Here is a 15,313-nt window from a genome sequence, read left to right on the forward strand (position 1 = left end):
TGTTTTAAAGAGAGGATTTGGGTTACTAAATCTTGTTCTTTTTCTAAACTACCTACTGGCTAATATTGAAAGATGTGACAAAATGTAATTCTATCCATAGAGCAGAAACTGGATACTTAAAATTTAGATTAAACGATTTGATTTGACAGAGCTATTCAGTTGATTTCAGGCACTACGGCTCTGTGTAATTGCAAAGCACTTCACCATTACTTCTCTGCTCGACCATGTGAAAGGAGGGCATTAGACAGGACGAGTGCCAAATGACAGACATTTAACACAGTTTTGAAAAGAAGGAAAAAACCCTATCCTGATGAGTCAGAGATCCTGATCAGCCAGCACAGCTGTGCACAACATCCCCTGAACCATGCATTCACAGTGCATATGCCCGCATGAATGAGTGAATGCTTGTGTATGTTACCCTGTAATAAACTCTGACAGTAAAAATAGTTACATAACATTAAAGACAGTCACTGCTTCTTCCACAAACTCAGACCAGAAATGTCAAAAGCTGTTGCTTAAGAACTTAGCAGGCTTAACAGAGGGATTCAAAAGCACTTGCTTACAGGGCAAATGCTAAAAAGAAGAGGATAGAGAAGTAGACCAACGAATACAAAGTCAACTGTTTATAAATGCCCTTTTCTCCATTCAAAAGCTGCAATATAGCAGATTTAATAAAATCCAGAGTCTCTGTAAAAATAACTTTTTTAGTGATTCTCTTACCAACCTTTTGACTGGTTCCGCTTGAACAAGTGCAGCATCTGTCATTACTTTCATCCATGACTCCATCTCTTTGGCTGTGTCGGTGCAAAAATAGTATGTTCGCATGTTGGGATGTGTGGCCTGTTTTGACAATGGACAGAATCAGTGACAGGAACAGTGACACACAGACAGAGGAACCTGAAAGAGAAAACAGAAAAGCATCAAGTCAACTGGGATCTTTACCTGACCGGTGATTTAAATGTAGATGAATCTGTTATGTGATTATCACTACATGAGAAGAATGTAGAGCCAGTGAAAAATGCTGTCTGATGGCTTGTGAAATACTCCTGGCTGTGGGCACATGTGTCATGCACACAAATCAAACCATGAGTCACTTGAGTTTCATGCATACCTCTAGATTAGGGCAGTAAATCTGTCACAATACTGTAGGACTTACCAGTGTATTGTATGGCAGACACATTGTCCTGTAGTCGCTCTGTCCGCTTGCAGTGAACAAACCAATTTATTGTTACAGCCAGACACGGAAAGAGACAAAGAGAATTTTTAGTGAACAACTTCAATATCCTGTTTAACAATGTCTGAAAAACAAAGAAGTTCTGTCATTACTCCAGTTACTTCAGTATAGTCTTGAGAAATAAAGAACTTTTAATACCGTACATAGCCACAACAAGGGACACGCTAAGTTCAGAATGAAAAAAATATGCATTCAAATAGTCATCCCGTTCCTGAGTGAATCAGTGTGTAAACTGAAGAGGTCAGACCCTGCTCTCATGTTTCTGCCTTTACCTCAACTCTCTCTCTTGCTCTCTCTTTCGGCCTGAGTCTAAGTTGGAAAAGGAGAAGGACGTGTGGTTGTAGAGACCTTGAGCAGACTCCCGGGCGTCTGTTTGCCTGAACTTGGCAGGTCAACTTTGTTGTCTCTTAGGGTTTGTGAAGGACCCACAGTCAAATACTGTACACACCACTGAGATCCCGTGAAATGTGCCTGCTGCCCCCGAAACTTTGGCTTTCTGAGTCAAATAAGAGCACTGCAATTCCCTCATACTCCAGCACATACATATCGCTCTCGGCAAGCACTTTTTTTGTTTTTTGTTTTTTTAGCGTTGGCAGTGTTCAGTTCAAGTTTTACTCGAATTACTTCACTGCCAATCAACTGAAACTTATTCCTACAGTAAATACAAAACAAAGCAGAGCAAAGTAAACCCAAAAGTTGTTTTATATAACACTGGAAACCACCACAACATAAAGCTATTTTCTAACTTTCAAACTGCATACAAGTGATCAAAAGTACCATTTGGGAGCTTTGTACACTCAGCTCAGATCACATTTTATTAGAGCTTTAATAACACTAATACTTTAATTTTCTGTGTTCTAAATGTACTCAGTGATAAAATGTATGTATTCCGACAAAGTTTGACAGGAATGAAAACATGCACTGACCTTGAAGGCATATTTTCTGTTAATATGATCATCCACAGACAGCATGGATATATGAAAGCTTGGTAGGAGGATGCTGCCAAGTATTCCCTCCTCTTTTTCATCTGCAGGGAAAATACAAATTCAGGATACTACAACAAATTCTTATCTGGAACACTAATAAGTAAAACTAAACATAAACATAAAAAGGTCAGAGAAAAACCATGTGAACTACAAGATAAAAACTAAAAGAGGAGTGTGGTCTGTGTGTGGGTCAGATGAGCAGAGTCTAATCAGTGGAAAAGATTGATTCAATGTCCTATGAAGCTAGGCTGCTCTAATCCTCATTAAGTTAGCAGACAGGGCTCCACATTGACAATGAAGCACTCTCCACAGGGGGGATTAGACTCAGTCCAGGGTTTTAGGCAGTAAATTGCTTAACCTCCTAATTTGATATAAGCAATCTGCACTGCTTACCCAAAACATTGCAGGAAAACAAAATAAATCAGGGATATGACTGCTACAGCCCCTCGTGTGCATTTGCTTTCTTTGCTTGGTATGCACGCTTGTTTGTTGGGATGTTATGTAAAAATCTCCTACATGTACTGGTAGCAACTGAGATGAATAAGGCTCATTGTGAATGGTGAGCAGTATTTTGGGGGAAGAAGTAGTTGCTGAACTCTGGTCAGCATCCAGTACTTAGATCTAAAACTGTTTGCCCCTGAACTGATGTTTAGGGAGGCGGTTTCAATACCAAAGTGTGAAGGATTGATGGATTGATCTATTCGCCAGCATCAGCAGAATCTGAAGCCCCCGGCCCCACTTTCATTTATTCATCAAGTCTCTGTGCCTCTGCCTCTCTCTCTCCCTCTCTCTAACAGACAAACACAGAGGATTCAGCAGAACAGTCTCCAAACATAAGCTAACACTGTGGGAGATCCTGAGCTCACCATAATAGTCTGATAAGTACAGCAGATAGCAGTTGTGTCTAGTTTGGAGGGGGGGGGGGGGGGGGGGGGGGGCAGCACAGTTCATGACCTCTCTGCCCACTCTCTGCTGATAGATGGATTTCTCAACATGTCCGTCTGGATAAAGCCTTTGGGTCTGCTGCTGTCTGTGGCTTTTGTCAGTCAGTGGGCGGAAAGAAGGCGACAGGACTGGCAGACACCAGAAATAACACAGACTAGGTGTCATCCTGATCAGCAGAAATGATGACTGTATCCGCATCAAGTGAGCAGGGGGCACTGGGATACGCAGACTTGTGCCAGGAAAGTTGCAGCCGACAGTAGGCCTATTTTACATTTACCTCAGGGTCTCAGTGATTCACAGTGTTCATTTCTGTTTTTTAAAAAGGAAAGCTCTCACACGTTCTCTGGACACAGCTGTGTCAATATTTGATGTGAACATTAGTACCGCCTGAGAGACGCTGAAATAGCCAGTCAATAGCAGCTCAGTCAACAGCATCTTATAAAAAAGATCACATCTAATGCTTGCAAATGTCTTCCTGCTGTGCAGCACTAACAATGGGGAAGGTCTATAAGGAGGGACAGATTGTAGTAATAAAATATGTTTAGGCCATCAAGAAAAAAATGTGATAATGAAAAGGGGTGCTATGGTTGATTTAAAGAAAAATTTCAAATTCAGAGCTAAAGTAGACATTTTTTATGAATTAGTTATAAAAGTTTGGGTTGTCTGTGATAAATTACATGTAAATACTACACATAAACACAAGGATGATCACTGTAATGATGTAATGGGGGACCCTCTAGTGTAGAATTAAAACAGGATATTTACATATTGGCAAGCTAAATTTTGTTTACTACAACTCAGTCCAACATTAACGCCAGTATTCAAGCACTGTATAAAAACAACCTCTGAAAACCTGTTTATAACTTAACATTAGTGTGAAAACCAGCTTGCTGCTGCACTTTCTCTTTCAACATGCTGGCTTCATCCAAGTCTTGGTTAAAGCCTTGGCTTTGCTTGGGGGGAAAATGAGCTCTCAAATGTCAAATGAGACAACAGTAGAGCCATTTCAATTAATATGTCTCCTCAGTTGGCCCTGACAGGCTGCTTACCATGGCGACTTGGATTTGGACATATTACAAAGCACATAATAACGCAGCGTGTGGCTGTGAGGGTCACAACAGTACTTTGAACGACTAACTGACAACCCACCATTGTTGTAATGTGGTACCACACTAATGAAACTGAAAAATGTTGGTAGCTGAGAGGACAGGACTCACCTCTGTAGTAGAAGAGGCACAGGTCAGACAGCACAAACCATCTCTTCTTCCACAGCTTCATCCCCGTACTGTCCTGAAAAGACACCAGCGGGACAGGACACAGTCACTCCACAAACTAATGAGAACGGTTTGAAATGACAAAAAATAATGTACTTGTCTAAGCACCTCCTCAGATATAATTAGTTTTCATGTGAAGAACTGTTTGCAGTAGGTATGACTGGGTTAGTACCTTCAAAGTTACCAGGTAGACCTCTTTCCCTTTTTTGTCCTTCTGTGTACGTATGGAGTGTGTATGAATTACATAACTTGTTTTAATGAAGATGTCTGACACTCAAATTTCACATTTATTTTCATCAGAGACATTTGATTTCTGGTATGGAATAAACACAATGGTAAAGAGAGTCTTCCAGTGTGTATATAATTTCAACCACATAAACAGCCTTCTCTATCAAAAGGAAGTATGCTGCTCAACAGGCAACAAAAATAAACCTCCTTTGCTTAAGCTGTTCTTCGGTATCGAAATGCTGTGATCAAAGGGAGTTTCAGGCTGCTGCTCGAAAAGGATGGAAAAGGATGAAGGGTGAAGGAATAGGGTATTAACTCCCCCGTTTGCTTTATTGGAAAACTTGAGCAGAGCCCTTAATCGTGGATTCCACACAGAGACAAAAGTGTGTGGGTGTGTGTGTGTTTGGGGGGGGAGGGGGGTTCAACAACTCTGTCATTATGGTCAAACAGTATGTGGGCCACAGTTTACTTTTTAATGGAAATTCGCTTTCATGAACCAGTATGTTTAACACATTAGTAACAAAAAGTCACAATACCAGATGCTGTTCAGTGTGTTCATAGTGCAGTCACATCAAAAACGTAACGATAAGATTCAGACTTCTTGTGTCCATCAATTCACCACCTTCCCTCCGTTTAATGAAGGCCTTAACCACTCATGCTACAATGCGTTCATGAATAAACTTTATCAAAAGTCCTGTCAGATCTCGTTCTCTTCAGGCGGGAAGAGAAAAACGGGGCTTTCTCCATCACATCAATCACTGTGGCATTTTGCTCTCCCAATGGATGAACTGAAGGGCTGCAGCTTTTCCTCAGCCAAGGACCTCAATAGCTTCCAGGTTTCAATGAGGCAGGAAAATAAAAGTGCAAATCCAGCTTTTATTCCGTGTAGCAGATTTGTGAGTCTTTTGCTTGATGTACGTCACCCCGTTTGAGGTCCCCAAAGAAATAGCAGCTGGCAGCTGTACTAAAGGAAGCCATCATGTGTTCACAAAGCTCCGCCGGGAGGCTGCAATCAAAACTAAATGAGTCCCCCCACTTAAGAAGCATGAGAGAGTGCTGTCTGGCCAAGAGCTGCCTCAAGCACCCCCTATTCACCCTGCTGTAAGTAACCAGGGTGCTGTGATAACTGACTGGTATTTAAAACCTGCCTGTGCTAGATGACTGGCTGAGGAGAAACGCTGAACAAAAAACTGCTCAGATCCTGTAAGGTGCTCTTTGTGCTTAGGACTGTTACTGCAAATGAGTGTAAATACAAAGGTACATAATAACTTGCAAATAACAAACAGAAGATTAAACTCAAGTTTAATAAATTACTTCCTTTGGCTGTGTTACAAATGAGCTGCTTTGTTACTGCAACTTTATTTTAGTTAATTTCTATTTTGTTTTGTTATTTTCTTTAGTTATAAAGTCAAAAAACACACCAACAAAGCAATGAAGTAAGGATTTGATTGCTATATCTGCACTGTGAATGGGCCAGTTTCAGCTTAACAACAGCCTACAGCCATGTTAGAGTCTTTGGCGCGGCGAAAGCTACAGCTAAATGTAAACGTCAGCACACTAACAAACACACAAGGACAAACATTTGTTAATTATCAATTAACACACGTGCAGGTACTTGGCCATGAATAAGCAAAGTTTAAAAAGTTGACCAGATGATGACGCTAGATTAAAAATTAGGGCATCACGAAAGCAATGAAAATTAAAGCTCTCAAAAATTCATTTTAATGGACATGAATGTCCATATGTGCTTTCACAGAAATCTATCCCATAGTTTATGAGACATTTCAGCCTTGACAGCGCAGCATTGCCATTACTCACTCTGCTTCTCAGGACATTATATGATACATTGGATACATTGAAGTCATGTAATCTTGCTCACCTGCTTATAAAGCCAGTTTCTCTTGATGACCGGGGCACTGGGATTCCTCCTGATGGAGTTGGATCTCTTCCCAAAGTTATGGACTTTTTTGGAGGGTCTTGAGGGCTAGAAATAAAGCATGAATGTAACAGTAAAGTGATTCATGCATATCAAACACATCAAATTGATTTGAAAAGATGTTAATTACAGACATTTTGAGCTGAAATCCTCACTGTAACCACTAAACCAGTGCTTCTCAAATAGTGGGGGGGGCGCGTGTGACCCTGGGGAACATACTTTTTTTGCCGTACTAGAATAAAGTGTAATTGCACATCCACTACAGTAGTTGGCAGTGGCGCTCTCATTGTCAGAGTGTGCGCAGGGAGTATTAGCTCTATGGTGTAGCGGTTTTTTTGCACCGAACAGGCGGTATGAAGTGCAGTAAACGAACCCTTAAGAGACAACATGAAGAAATTTTTAACAGGGATGAGAAGAAAGGCGGAGAGAGACGAAGATAATGAGACAAAAGTAACTCACCCGAAAGCTAAGACGAGGAAATATGACGAAGCATATGTAGCGCTTGGCTTCACTGTGACTACAGTGGGAGACGAAAGACCGGTGTGTTTACTGTCTAAAAATGTTGGCAGCGGACAGCATGAAGCCAAATAAATTAAGGCCCCACTTGAAGACATTACATCCCAATCATGCTGATAAGCCGCTGGAGATTTTTCAGAATTGTTAGCATCCTATTATTACATATTATGAAATATTATTACATATTATTATTACTATTATTTATAGTCGCGGCGGAGAGTGAGGGGGGGGGGGCGCGAATTGTTTTCTACTTGCTGGGGGGGGGCGCAACAGAAAATAATTGAGAAGCACTGCACTAAACCAAAAGCAATCGCATATAGCCGGTCTAAAATATATTTCTCATCTCATCTTATCTCATACACGTGCCACCAGTCACCTTTTCAAATCAGTTTGGGATTGTGGGGCTTCAGGAAACTTAGGCCAGTTATGTTTTTTTCTGGTTTTTCATATCTTAAAACAGGTCCCTGTTTTGCTGTGATTCTCCAGGAATGTTTTGTGGACTAAAAACCTTCCCTCTGATTTTCCCTTGGTATGGAGATGAGCAGATAATGGTTTGATTTTCATTTCTGAATGAAATGGTTTTAAATAGACACGCACGATAATCCCGTCTTCATGTCTGTCACTCACTCTTCCTGCTGGGCTGCTGGGGTTTGCGGCGTAGTCCGAGCCGCCTGTGTAGTTGGAGGCCTCACTCATGGTGCTCAGTGGCCGTTCTTTCTTCTCATTCGCCGGCACTTTGGAGGCAGATCTAAATGAAAGACACAGAGCATGCCAAGAACATATAGGCAAATCATCAGTCAGAAACAGAGACAGGCAACTGATATCTAATGATCTCGATAAAAAAAAAGAACAAATAGGAGGAAGCAGACTTATTGTCTGCTCTTCCGAAGTTCTAGCTCTCTATATAATGAGATTTCAACATGGGCCTATGAATCAAGCCAATTACTCCCACCATGTCACTGCAGATACATTCCCAGTCCTCTAACAGCTTTAAATGGTCTGCAAAGTCTGCCTGACATACTAAGATGCAGCAGTGAATCAGGTCAGGATACCACAGGACCAAGACATTTTTCAGTTCAAAAGTTGAAAGCATATTAAGTCCGATACATTTGCCACATGATATAACACCTTGTGAAATAAGTTGTCTCAGCCCATGGAGATGTCCTACATTCTTTAAGAAGAGAACACTGTTGCGGTCTAGGGGGAACAAGGCAGGAAAACCAGAGTAGAGCAGGAATACTGCAGCAGTGAAACAAGTGTGAATGCATGATGCCCTGATTTCAGGCCACCGGATAAGGACAGAAAAATGAGAAAGATCTAACATGAATAGACTTCAGATAATATGGTATTTGTTCACCATGAAAGAGATGCTCATTTGATTATTATCTTTCAATCTGCTAGACACAGAGACAAGATGATAAACACTGCAAAACTTATTTTAAAAGTGGTTTTAGAATTCAGACTCCATGCTGTTATAGTCAGGGGGCACAAACAGGGGATAACATCAGCTCAGCTCACAACAGCAGGCAACACAAACAGGATTTTCATTCCCGTTCAGCATAACAACAGATATGAGACTACCCACAGACCCTTCATAACAACAATGAGACAAAACAGTAACAATCACAGACTGACTTGGTCTTACCTGTATTTGAAAGAAAGGTGGTTTGTTACAAGCTAAGGCTTACATCTTAGCAAGGCAACATCTTGTTGAATTCTCATCTACTTGATCTTTGATTGTAAGTTCAGTAAGAGAATTTCTTACATGAATTATTTTTCCTATGATCAGAGTTCACTCTTAAGTCACCAAAGAGATTATGTAATACAGTATGAGGGGATGCTTTGTAGAAGCAACGAATCTTTGAAGACATCATCAAGCAAGTCACTGGGTGGACAAATGGGTGACTGATGCTCTCACAAGTTGAAAGAAAGCGCACTATTTTTTAAGTCACTACTCTAAACAGCTGCTTGGGCAGAGTGATGAGCAGACACTGAGATTTGCTTTCATCTTCATCTGATGAGCTCACTCCAGAAAATGAGCTACGAGGAGTTTCAGCACTTCCAGTGACAGAGGAAATCCTAAGTGAAGCATAACCATGTGTGTTGACTTGCCACAAGGACACAAAAGTTTGGAGGAGTGGAGAAAGAGGACTGACATTGCTGTTAGTGATATCGCACACCAGTCCCTGGTTGAACCTGCAGTGTGTTTATGTGTGTTAGGCCTTCGTTGACAATTATTTTGGGCCTGATAATCAATCTGCATGCAGTGAAATTGAAAAGTAGTGAGTGCTGACGCAGATGTAAACACTGAATAAATAAAAATACAAAGCTATGATGAACTATTTATTCAAAAGCATTCCTCATCTGGTCCACTCCAGTAATTATTTCTCAAATACTTGCAGTGTAAGTGTTTACAGTGCAAGTGCATACACCACTGAATGCTTCACATCAATATTTTGAAATAAAACTGTGCTGTAACTGGCGTCTTCTAAAATGTTAGCATGACATTCCACATAGATTATGTCAACAATCATATCCACAACATGCGGTTTTGAGTGTCTGTCTGCTCTAAATTACTGTTTTCTTGTTTAGGATGGTGCTTGTCTCTGGGTAGCACCAATCCACAGCGGACATGACTACAATGCACGGAGACACTAATAGTTGTAGGAAAAATACCAAAGCTAAAAAACACACAGTGTTTTTCTCCTAAAAAATATTCCGATATCTACCTGCAAAGATGTGAAGGTAGAGTTTAGTTGGGCAAAATGTTGGCTTAGTTTATATGCAAATAATACAGCACAGGTTTACCAAGCGTGCAATACAGTGTCCCACAGTGTCCCAAAAAAACAACACACACACACACTGTGGACAGGTTGCATTTCCCTCACAGGACCGACACACAGGCAGACAAGCACACTTAATCTTTCAGTATGTTTAGTTGATCCAACTAACATCCCTTTGGTCTGCTGCAGGAGGCTGGTGTACCAAGCGGTACACACAGGAGTACACGCAGAGAACATGATAACCCCACACACTGAAGCCCAGGATCAAACTCAGGACGTTCTCGCTGTGAGATCAAAGTGCTATACACTCTGTTTCCTCAGGAAAGAGGACCGCAACCAGTCTCAAAATTAGCTTTAAAAATTTACACTTAGATACATCTCAATCTTACAGTAAAATCTGCATGTTTTTATAAATAGGTTCTAATGTGTATTATAATATGTGGTCGAGTTAATTTAAATTACTTTATCTTATGTGTCGACAGATGTGTCAACATCAATGAGCAATGCTGTCCTCATATTGTCCTGTCAGTTATACCACAAGACTATATCCGTTAATCAATTGTGCATATTAGGACCAACCGTTACGTACTGAAGTACCACATCACTGCCTGGTCCTGCATAGATTTTGTGTGCCTGTGTGTGCAAAAAAGGGTGAGGAGGGATTACACTGCCACTGAAGCTTGGTGCTCTAAGCACACTGCGGGGGGGATGCTGAACCGAGTGGCTGAGGGTGCATTTTAAAATGACCACACAGCATTTCTAAAGAAATACGGGCGCTTTCAAACTCTACTGTTTGGGGGTTAACCTGGCCTTTATTTTTTTTTAACAAACAAAAGATCAGAACACAAGGAGAGCAAACACGGATCAAGATATCAGTGTATACATGTGGAACGAGTTCACAGATGTAACTGTAACTGGTGATAAACCAAAACTGTGCAGAAATCAACATTACTTACAACAACCAACATTTACTATCCCATTGGACTAATTTAACCATGTGCTGTTAAAATGTGATGCTTTAAAAAGCAGCCCCTCAAAAACCTATAGCAGTGAGTCTCACTTTTGTGAGACTGAAACTGCAACAGCACAGAACACATGAGCTAATGCTAAAGTACTGGTAGTTTAGCACATTTAAATGTGATTGTTCAATAGATTATGTTATGCAGGTGTGCAGTTGTCCTGTTCTTTTATTGTAGGTCTAAATGAGATTCTAATTCTAATATTGTGTTCTATCTGATGTGTAATTTATATTTATAACCATTTTAAATGCACTAAATTTAACCAGTAAAATTCTCATGATATTTATTGATTTATTTTTTGATCCCGACACCCAGCTCTCGCAGAGCAAAGGAACAGAGGCAGGACTCTTACACACATGTAGCCTTGCATTCACCGAGGATACAATATGAAGTCAAGGATTTTTATAGTTTGTCTGAGCAAACTGAACAGATAACACAGCCATGTATCACAAAGTGCAACATGCAACCAAAGAGAAGTGCAGATTTAATGCTTCCTGAGAAATCAATAAACAGCCAACAAAGTGCACTGAATGTCAGGAATATAAAAAGATATGGTCAAAAAGCTCAGCTTTCACCAAGAATGCAGAGCTTGACCTTCAACTCAGGAAAATGTCATTAGTGATCTTGTAGCGGTTAGTTGTTTATAAAGGTTTTTATGAACACAACAAATGGTTCAGACAGCAAAGTGCACCTTACAGGACTTTGGAATGCAAATACATAACATAACGTCATCAGGCAAAACCCGATTCACAACACCCACAGTCTGTTGGTGATGTGCAACACCAACGATTATGTTAGCAGACAGACATGTTAGAGCGTTTTACGAAAACAAATGAGAACACACAGTTCACCATTCGCATCTAACAGTATATTACCTGCTAAAAGCTGGGTGACATATTTTTCCACAATTCACACTACAAAACAGAGGAAAGACAAATTTGTTCAGAATGAATGTTCAAATGCGTAGACAAAAGAAAGCTTTGAGGTGAAGACTATTCACATTATTGGCAGTATACCATGTTAGGCAGCCAATCTAGAAATGTAACCAAATCAACGACAGCCTCAAAAAGGTTAAATCAGTTGGCTATGATTGTTTTTTCACTAAAAAAGTAGCCGAAATACTTATTGCTGGTGATGTCATTTCACTCAAAACAAGGACTCCAAAAAAAAAAACAAAAAGTTAAAGAAAAAGACGTAAAGAAATTCACAGAGGCAGCCTAACTGACATACATACAGTAACATTTCTACTCATTGTTTCTGTCTCCCACTGAGGTTTTGCACATTTTGTCAGATCTGACAGTTTTACTGCACTGTGGTTGAATCATGCTTACAGTGGCCAGTGCTGATTAGCTTATGTATCATCCTGTTGTGCTGTCTTTTTAATTACTGCCAACCTAGACTTAAGAGCTGGTGATGTGGATAAAAATGTGCTTTAATATTAAATGTATCTTATATTGGATTTTAGATTGGATTATATACTGTAAGTTTGTCTTGATAATGATCAGTTTTGGGCATAATAATTGAGTGTATACAAACAATCTGATAAATTTAAGACCTTATAGATGAAGATACAAAACAAGACCATCACCTTAATACAGCCCTGCTCACTCTGTTTCACTTTACATATCATGTTATATACATCCAGAGATATCAAAGGGACAGCCGCCATGATAAAAACTGCATGGTAAAACAGAATGTTTTTGTTGTCAGATTTCCCAACCTGAATTGCACTGAACACCACAGTCTTGAAAAAAAAGTTTCATTTCTGCAGACGTGGTCACTCCACGTTTTAGTAAACATGTTTACATGTGAGTTATACAAATACTCCCTGTCAGCTTACACATGATCATGTGGACCACCAGAAATAGGCACAGACATGTACAGCAATGACAACAGAATGCTGAGGTTGACATTCATGGTGGCGGTGGTGGGTGGTGGGGGGGACTTGAGCAGTAACTTGGATCACAGCATAACTAAGAATGTTAAGTCTCAGTGCCAGATGTAAATTCTTTAATATGTGTCTTTTTGTAACCTATGTGCAATATCAAAGCACGGTTGGGAGATGCTTATGCTCAAGTAATAACTTCAATTGGTCTATCAGTAACAATACAGGGTGGTTCTCACATGCATTTATGCAACTGTGGGTTGTGTACCAACTCCACTTTCAAAGACCTAAACTGACACACTGACCCGTCTGCCTCTTTTTTGGATTATTATGAGTTTCAACTTGGCTAGAGGCTGCACCACCCTCTGACAATTACACAATTCATGACAGATGAGTAAATAAGTTTCACACATCACGGCGGACCTTTATTTCTTTCCTAGACTGTGATACAACTGCAGTATTGGAGAAGAAAACAAATTGTCCTTTTAAATTCATTAAACCAACGCTAATCAAGATTTTCTTTGTCGGAATTATTCATATTTCTTTTCTGCTTGTTTCTATTATATCTGGTGGCAATAATTAAGTTCTTTATATGTTATACTAGACTGGTGCTAAAGAGTATAATGCCAAATTTAAACCAAGTTTCTTGTTTTGGATTTACTTGGAGTGCAGAGCAGATTAGGCAGTGATTTTCAGCCTGGCCTCTTTATCCCTGTGGCAGCTTAAATCCGTCTTTGCCTTTTATTACTCATCCAGTGCGAAGATTTTCCCCCCTTATTACTTTTGCTAAACCAGAGCCAACAGTTGAATGTAAAAAACTGTAAATATATATATATTATAAAAGAACAATGAGTTGAGTAGTTCACCTTGTCTCTAGTGCAGTGACCTCTAGTGCATCTGATATAGATTCATTTTGTAGCTTATCTTACATCAGTAGATAACTGCAATTTTTTTTAGATATCATCTTACAGCAGCATGTTGTGCCTCTCAGCGTGAAAAACAGCAGAGATGTGAGAGTAACACACTGAGGAGAGGAATGTGTCAAGAGGGTGCAGTGTGACAGTTCTGGCACAACATGCTCCTTCACAACCATTTACAGATTATTCTGTCTCTGCTAAACAAAATGCAGCTCATTGGACTTTGGCAAACTGGTACTTTAATTTCTTAGCCACATACTGGGAAAAAAATGCTTAAACCGGTACCCATGATGAGCCATCAGGGAATTCGTTCTCAACTAGTTACTGTAATATGACCATTAATCATGTCTTAAAGCAGAACATATTCCAACTAGCATTCATTTCTCAATCAAATAATTGCCACCAGTTGTGGTGATATGACTTCAGTGGAACAATATAACATGAGGGAGAATCTAGTATGACAGGAGTTTTCTGAGGGAAGCGAGAAACTGAGTGGAGCTGATACATGTCTCGCAGCATTAAGCTAATATGGCTATGGTGGAAGAAGAAAGTGTCATGGGTGGGTTGTGAGGCAGTCTAGTACATGTATATTTAGGACACTTACAGATTAGGACAGAGAAGTAAATTTGAGTGGAAATCTGCAAAGGAGGTCAAAGTTATGAGCACTATTTTTTCTGTGTTGTGCATACTGCAAACTTCTGGACAGAATGCCTGATTTTGTCCATACCTCACTTTGAGTGGCCCACGGTCAGGGTGAAACTGAAAATGGAAGCACTGACGATTCCTGAGAAGGAAATAAACTAAGTTTGCATAGAGTCGTTCTCCTTGAAGTGAAAGTTCATGATGACTGGCCTGTCATGTGGACAGACGTGTGATGACTGTAGTGCTGAAAGCAGCGTGGATGATCACATGGACGTACACAACGTTGGGGGACATATCATTGTACTTATGACAAATGAAAAGGCCATGAACTCTTGTCCAGGTCAAAACAAGGGATGGACTGTGATTCATAGCATTCCCAACAGCATACGTGACGCTCTGGCTTCTTGCTGTCAGACCTTACTACCAAGATTGCTAACTCTGCTGCGGTTCTTGTAGAAAAAAATAGCACATTTATAAAAAATGTGTAATAATAAAAGTACCTAAGAAGTATCTAACAAGTGACATTCCCATACAGATGGAAATAGTTCTTATTTTAAGGAATGTGCTGATGAAAATAGACAGAATGACGAAGCACTGAATATAGAAGCTTTGAACTGAAAGGGCAGTGCTGCAAATAGAGGGTGGCAAGGCGCAGACTTGTGCAATCTTGCCTACACATCAGGAATTGCAGCAGCATAGCATAGAGCTCAAAAATGCTACCCAGTGGCATTCTGAAAGCAAAAACAAGAGACTTACTGTTCGTTGACGACAAAGATACAGTTGTCTTGTGAGGGTAAGTTGGAGACAGGATGCTTGCAGGTCACCTTCCGCTCATTGTGACTATTGAGAATAAGGGATGGGGGAAAGAAAAGAAAGAAAAGAATGATCAGCGTTAGAAAATAGTCCAACAACACTTAAACTATCTTTAAAAATGTCTAATGGGTATGT

At 40.1% G+C, this 15,313-nt stretch overlaps 1 protein-coding gene across 10 annotated transcripts in view; it reads right to left on the reverse strand.

Moving 5' to 3' along the window:
- plekha5 (pleckstrin homology domain containing, family A member 5) overlaps positions 1-15,313 on the reverse strand; it is a 74,166-nt gene that overhangs the window by 19,392 nt on the left and 39,461 nt on the right. For 9 of the 10 annotated variants that reach the window (XM_046393610.1, XM_046393604.1, XM_046393600.1 and 6 more), the window contains 6 exons: positions 15,122-15,205; positions 7,747-7,867; positions 6,547-6,651; positions 4,383-4,455; positions 2,161-2,261; positions 725-840 (listed from right to left, as the gene is read on the reverse strand). In XM_046393610.1, coding sequence (XP_046249566.1) covers positions 725-840; positions 2,161-2,261; positions 4,383-4,455; positions 6,547-6,651; positions 7,747-7,867; positions 15,122-15,205 — 600 coding nt within the window. Of the gene's footprint in view, positions 1-724; positions 898-1,156; positions 1,344-2,160; positions 2,262-4,382; positions 4,456-6,546; positions 6,652-7,746; positions 7,868-15,121; positions 15,206-15,313 lie in introns of those variants that run through there. The other variant, XM_046393609.1, reaches the window with a different exon arrangement.

This window comes from Scatophagus argus, chromosome 7 (genome assembly GCF_020382885.2).
Source record: "Scatophagus argus isolate fScaArg1 chromosome 7, fScaArg1.pri, whole genome shotgun sequence".
Classification (NCBI taxonomy): Eukaryota; Metazoa; Chordata; class Actinopteri; family Scatophagidae; genus Scatophagus; species Scatophagus argus.